The sequence below is a fragment of the Primulina tabacum genome, chromosome 8 (genome assembly GCF_025594145.1).
Source record: "Primulina tabacum isolate GXHZ01 chromosome 8, ASM2559414v2, whole genome shotgun sequence".
NCBI lineage: Eukaryota > Viridiplantae > Streptophyta > Magnoliopsida > Lamiales > Gesneriaceae > Primulina > Primulina tabacum.
Window position 1 is genome coordinate 38,094,227 of NC_134557.1, and position 6,431 is coordinate 38,100,657.

Below are 6,431 nucleotides of genomic sequence, written 5' to 3' on the forward strand. Positions count from 1 at the left end.
TCAAATTATGGACGACTGGGTAAACGTTTTTATTTAACAAAACTTTGTGAAGAATAATTGTTGGGCTTTGAGTTTTCTTGCATATCTAATTTGCGGATCTTGATTTGAAGATGTATTGAATTAATTATGAATTTTGAAAAGAAACTGCTCTGTTTTGATAAATGATCCGAGTTCTTGAGTTATAGTAGACTTCAGGGGTTCAAGACTTCTCAACTATACCTTTCGATCTCCTTTTGATAATATTTGAAAGATATGTTACGGTTGGTAACATACAAGGTAAACATATAATTTTTATTTTAAATTGAAAATTCTATGACTCGATAAATTACTTGTGATTTGATGATGATTGTTGTCTTGAGATTAGTTTATTATGATATCGAGATGATGATATTGATTTGCATCATTACACTGCATATTGAGCCACTTGTCGATTCAGATTTGATATGGCGGAGGTCGCCTTGATTTATTGATTTGTTGGAAGTATGTGGCTATAGTTGAGTTGACATAGTGTATGCGGAGGTCGCTGTTAATGACGTGAACACTCTCTATAGGCGCACCATAGTCATGAGATTGTAGAACACAACACCCCACCCCGAGTGGATGAGTCGGTGGATGATGCTGGAGGATTCTCTTCCCTTGGGTACCCTATGACCAGATGATTCACTTGATCTTGAGATTTATTGATAGCCCACAGCTTCTGATCATGCATTGCATTATATTGCATCTTTATGAATTTCATATGAACTATTTGTCATTTTAGTTCTCATATATTATTGATTGTATCATACTAGGTTTATACTCACGGCACGTCAGGCTACCTCTTGTTTTCTTGTGCTTCACGGTAGGTGAGGCGAGGCTTGGGATGCCAGAGTCCAGCTCCAAGCGAGGGGATATGAGTTAGAGTGAGATTCTTGGGTCTTAGGAGCTATTTTATGATGTTTGGATTATTTTGGATCACTAGTTATTTTGGCATGTTAAAACTTATATTTCAAACATTTGAGACATTTAAATTACTTTGACGATGTTTATGTGAGTTTGTGAACCACATATTATGTGTTTTACTCAATCGTTTGGTTTGTTACATTTATAATTATTAGTATTAATGTCGGACCCGGACCCCACAATTTCATGTTTGCAATCTTGATTTTGATGTTAACAAAACTTATTTTTTTGTTTCAAACGAATTTATCTAAGTGTGCAGAAAACTGAAACTGATCAGGTTTCGAACTAATCAGTTACTGGGCCAAAACTGAAGCTATCGAAACGTAAACTAAAAGTGCCAACTGATTGACCAAACTGAACCATTCCAACTGATATAACAAAGGCTAGTTCAACTGATTGTTCAGATGATAAACGGTTCATCAGAAGACCTTCAGAAGCCCGTCCAGCTGATGAAGAGTTTAACTGATAAAGAGCCCAGTTGGCCAGTTCAACTGAATCAGTGAAATCAGTTCAGTTGACGAGCCAACTGATTTCATCAGACCAGCTTAAGACCAATTCAGCTGACCAGTTCAGAGCATCAGTTAGGAGCCGATTCCTAAAATAGATGGAGGATTTAGCTGCAACAAATGCGGGGTCTGATGTACTCAAGATGGAGTTTCAGGAGTCGAAGAAAGAGAGTGAATTGTTGAAGACCACGGCTTCTGGTTGTTGACATGTCTCAAGGAGCACATATGCAATCACTCTTGCAGCCATACGGCGGTACATCCACCCACACAGCTCCAACGGCCGCTTCACAGCAGAAAGATTATACAATAGCCGCTTCACCGCCAGACCATTGCACAAGTGTAAATCCTTACGTGGACGCGGTGGTCACCCACAACGCTATATCGAGTCATCACATGACTTGGGCTACAACGATGACGATGGATATGAGGATGGTGATGGTGATGACTATGAAGATTACGACGATTACAAAACCGAGATATTGTAGGATTTTATTATATTTTGTTGATGATATTTATTGCACACTTTAATTTATATATCAATCGGATTAGGAAAAAAAAAAAAAAATATATATATATATATATATATAATATCAGTCAGATTCTGTTTGATATATACTAGTTTAGTGCTATTTTTAATAAATTTTTGAAATTAAAAACATATTAATAATTTATATTCTAAATATAAAAATTTAAAATTGATTAATTATAAAATTTTAAATATTATTATTTTATTAAAAAAATAATTTAAAATAAAAATTTTGATTTTTTTAAAACCATCTTTTAAATTTGTGATTTTTTAAATCCATCGCTAATGAAAAATATTAGCGACGATTTTTTTTTAAAACTATCCTTTAAATTTGTGATTTTTTTAAATCCATCGCTAATAGTTAACGACGATCGATATAGGGACGGAATTCAAAATATGTTACCTCATAAGTTTTGATATGTTATTCACCTACCATGTTCACCTCCATGCCCAGTATCATTTTTGATATATTGTACACTTATCATACCTACCCCCGTGATCCCCAATCAGCTGACACTCGTCTATTGAAGGTGATGAAACATAACTAAATTGTACATACAATAGATGAATACTAACTCTGTACACAAAAGGTAGACAACATATCAAAGCTATATATATGCGTGTGTGTGTCTATATATATATATATATTATATGTCACAACATAGATATCAATCAACAGCAATACACGCATAAAGGAAGACCAAAGGTGAGGGAAAGAATAGTGGAAGAGTAGGAGTACTTGTCAAAAAGATGTTCACAGATTGAACAAATTTCCTAAAAAAGATTTCCTTAAAGGCAAGTTCTATCTATTAAAGCAAGCGCGCGCGCGTGTGATGTGTGTTCCATTTCTCGATTAGGGTTGTCATACTGATTTGCAAAATTTAATCTATTTTCGAAAACTTAAAATTTCACAAAAATTGTGCTTAAATTTAACGAGCGATTCCGTTCGAGTGAAGCAATGCAGTCTATTTTTAAAAAACAAACCTTAAAATTTCATTTTTATGCTCCAATTTAAAAATTTTCCATTGGAGTCGAACAAGCTAAATATGGATGCCACACATCTTTCAAGAAATATAGCGAATCAAGTATGCAATTTTCACATATATTAAGTCAATTAAAATTCTAATTTAGTCACAATCTACTTACGTATTAATATTGAACATTAAAAATTACTGATTAATTTGTGCATCATTTTCCTTGAGGCCAAAAACTTATGTGAGACGATCTCACGAGTCGTATTTTGTGAGACATATATCTTATTTGGGTTATCCATGAAAAAATATTACTTTTTACGCTAAGAGTATTTTTTTTATTGTGAATATCGGTAGAGTTGACCCGTCTCACATATTAAAATTCATGAGACCTTCTCACGAAAGAGCTAATCAGTTACATTCTAGTTCTACCCCTATTCACGCCTACCCACAAACAAATTTGTTAATAATTTGCTTAGCCATGATTACCCTTTTGCTTTCACACTAAATTTATACCTCATGATGTGACTTCGTAAGCTATCCTAAGCAAACCACCGAAAACAAATATATCTATTGAAATAACACACAAACACACATATATATACATATAAAATATGGAAAATGAATATTTTCGTCTATTAAATCGTCCAATTTTATAACCTAGTCGACTAAGTTGGTTTCGATACACAAACTTTTAATTTTTTGCTATTTTGATCTAATTGTTGACGTACCTTCGGACAAGTCGATAGTTTTCTATCTTATATGAGCATTTTACGATGTCTACATTAGGATTTCTTAGAACCACATTAGCATTCGGACGAAATATGACTGAAATTGTAAAAAAAATTCAAAGTTAATGAATTGAACCAAATTCGAAAAATTAGTGGACCAAAACAAAAATTATTTATCCAATTAGATATTTGTGTTTTGTTTTTAATATTTTCTTTTTTGATACATATGCCCAAAAACTTTTAAATTACTTTCTAGCAAAGATATTTCTTGCTTGAATACTACTCTTTGTCTTTCTAGTCCTATAGTATACATATAAATACACACACATTTTATTCCTAACATGCAATGATATAAATGAAAACCCTAATGTCTTCTTCTAAACAAACGTCGATGATGTCTCGCATTATTACAATATTTGTCGGAATCGTCTGCTCCCTCTTGCTTCAAGATGCATCGGCTTCTGTGGTTTCAACTGGAGATTTCAGCAAGGACTTCTTTGTGAACTGGTCCCCCAGCCATGTAAATACATCTCTTGATGGCACAACAAGAAGCCTCACACTCGACAAGGATTCGGGTAATTGTTGAATGACGGGTTCGATTTCGAAAGATGTTTATGGTTTCAATTTTCATGGTCTAAGATCAAAAGTTTTGGTCCTTTTTTTCCCTCCGCTCAGGTTCAGGTTTTCTTTCGAATGACAAGTTGTTGTTCGGCCAGTTCGACATGAAGATCAAGCTGATACCAGGAAACTCGGCCGGCACCGTCGTCGCCTTTTATGTACGAAAGGATTAACAATCTTTAAATTCAGATTTCGTTTTTTGATCGTTAATATTGCATGCAGCTGACTTCTGATGAACCGAATCACGACGAGGTCGACTTCGAATTCCTGGGGAATGTGGTTGGTCAACCTTATACTCTGCAAACAAATGTATACATAGATGGATTTGATAGCAGAGAGCAGAGGATTAAACTGTGGTTTGATCCCACCAAAGATTTTCACACATATACCATACTGTGGAACATTTATCAGATTGTGTAAGCCAACCATATATATATATATATATATATATATATATATATATATACGCCATTTAATTCCATCATACTTTTTCATAATTCTTATAATTTCGTATTAAAAATGTTTCAAGAATGGACGAGGATAAGTCAAAATTTATATGCTTTCGAAGAATTATGTACTATTTTTTTGGAATAAAAATCATTTAAATAGGCTTCCTTGATTATATGCAGTGGAAGAAAAATTAAGAGTTATTTATTTAGTTTAAAAATATACGACTTGCTCAAAACAATTTCTAAAACAGACATTTTTCTTTTTCAAGCTAGAATATTAGATTTCCTAACTGTCTCGTTATTGGAATGTTTGATCTTGCAAGAAAAGTAAAAATAAGCCAATTAGGACAATTGTGCTTTTTTGAGATGACAAGAAAAGAAAAAGAATAAATCTTAACCTTGTGTGAACATATATATTTTTGAAAAATCACATGGTTTCCCAACGAAAGAGTTGAAGACTATACTTTTATAGTGTAATAGTTTAAATCATAAACACGCCGAATCTCGAAGGTGGCATGTTTAAAGAGGATTTTTACTACGCTACACTTGGAGTGTTTTTCTTAACTAAACTTTGTTTCGCGTAGTGCTCTTAAATTCGACGTTGATCTAATCTAAGAGTGTGAACTGCATGTGGAAAAGCTGTTTTAGTGAGGGGCTAGTAGATTTCGATGGCATATTATATTTATTTTAAAAACATTAATCTCGAAATTTATTAATTTAACTTTTTTTTTAAAAATAATATCGTAGATTCATGGTAGACTGGGTTCCAATTAGAACTTACAGAAACCATAAAGACAAAGGAGTTGCATATCCAATGAAGCCCATGGGCCTGCAAGTCAGCCTTTGGAATGGTGAGAGTTGGGCTACTAATGGTGGCAAAGACAAGATTGATTGGGCGTGCAGCCCATTTATTGCTTCATTCAAAAACCACAAGATCGATGCTTGTGTATGGGAGCAAGGCCCAGAATCATGCTGGGCTGGAGGCCCAGATAAATGGTGGAACAACGAAAGGTTCAACTCTCTAACATGGGCCCAAAGAAGATTGTTCAGATGGGCCAGAAAATATTACCTTACATATGATTATTGCCAGGATAATCAAAGATTTAACAATACCCTTCCCCAGGAGTGTCTCCTCCCTAAGTATTGATAGAATATTATGGTTCATTTTCGATCCATCGATTATAACAGTTTAGATATTGTAATTTTTCTTATAAACAAATTCAAATATGTTAAACAGTTGATATGATTCAGATATAGTCTGTTATATTTGTTTTTTTGGTAGTTCTTGTCATTTTTTTGATGTGACGCTGATGTGTGTAGTATCACATTGATATTTCTATTGAAAAAAGAGACTAAAACTGACAAAAAAATAAAAGATACAAGATTAAAAGAAAAATTTGATAACACAGATAGCAAAATTAAAAAGAAGCTATCGTACATGACCAAGTTTACAATTTTCCGTAAATTAAAAGATTTACATTTTTCTATATAGATAGATACAGGTGTACCTGCCATTCCTATAAATCCAACTTTCCATTTTTTAAAAGTATTTTCTACAATTTTTTTTATCTTGTCAATTTTTTTGTATCATTTTTTCTTGTTATAATTTATATTTATGTACTATATAATAATTTTCCAACCGATTAAATATGTCAATATGAAATCAAAAATAAAGAATTATATGTTTT

The 6,431-nt window shown here is 33.0% G+C and overlaps 1 protein-coding gene across 1 annotated transcript; it reads left to right on the plus strand.

The window, feature by feature from the left end:
• The first annotated feature begins 4,027 nt into the window (after positions 1 to 4,027).
• Positions 4,028 to 5,928, plus strand: LOC142552523 (putative xyloglucan endotransglucosylase/hydrolase protein 10). Its single transcript, XM_075662215.1, has 4 exons — positions 4,028 to 4,251; positions 4,352 to 4,452; positions 4,517 to 4,710; positions 5,491 to 5,928. The coding sequence occupies exons 1-4, from the start codon at positions 4,032 to 4,034 to the stop codon at positions 5,888 to 5,890; spliced, it is 915 nt and encodes a 304-aa protein (XP_075518330.1). The 5' UTR covers positions 4,028 to 4,031; the 3' UTR covers positions 5,891 to 5,928.
• Positions 5,929 to 6,431: the final 503 nt, after the last annotated feature.

Coding starts and splice junctions, on each gene's coding strand:
- LOC142552523 (XM_075662215.1), top strand. CDS start 4,032: ATGAAAACCCTAATGTCTTCTTCTAAACAAACGTCGATGATGTCTCGC. Junction 4,252..4,351: donor CACACTCGACAAGGATTCGG/GTAATTGTTGAA, acceptor CCCTCCGCTCAG/GTTCAGGTTTTCTTTCGAAT. Junction 4,453..4,516: donor GCACCGTCGTCGCCTTTTAT/GTACGAAAGGAT, acceptor TATTGCATGCAG/CTGACTTCTGATGAACCGAA.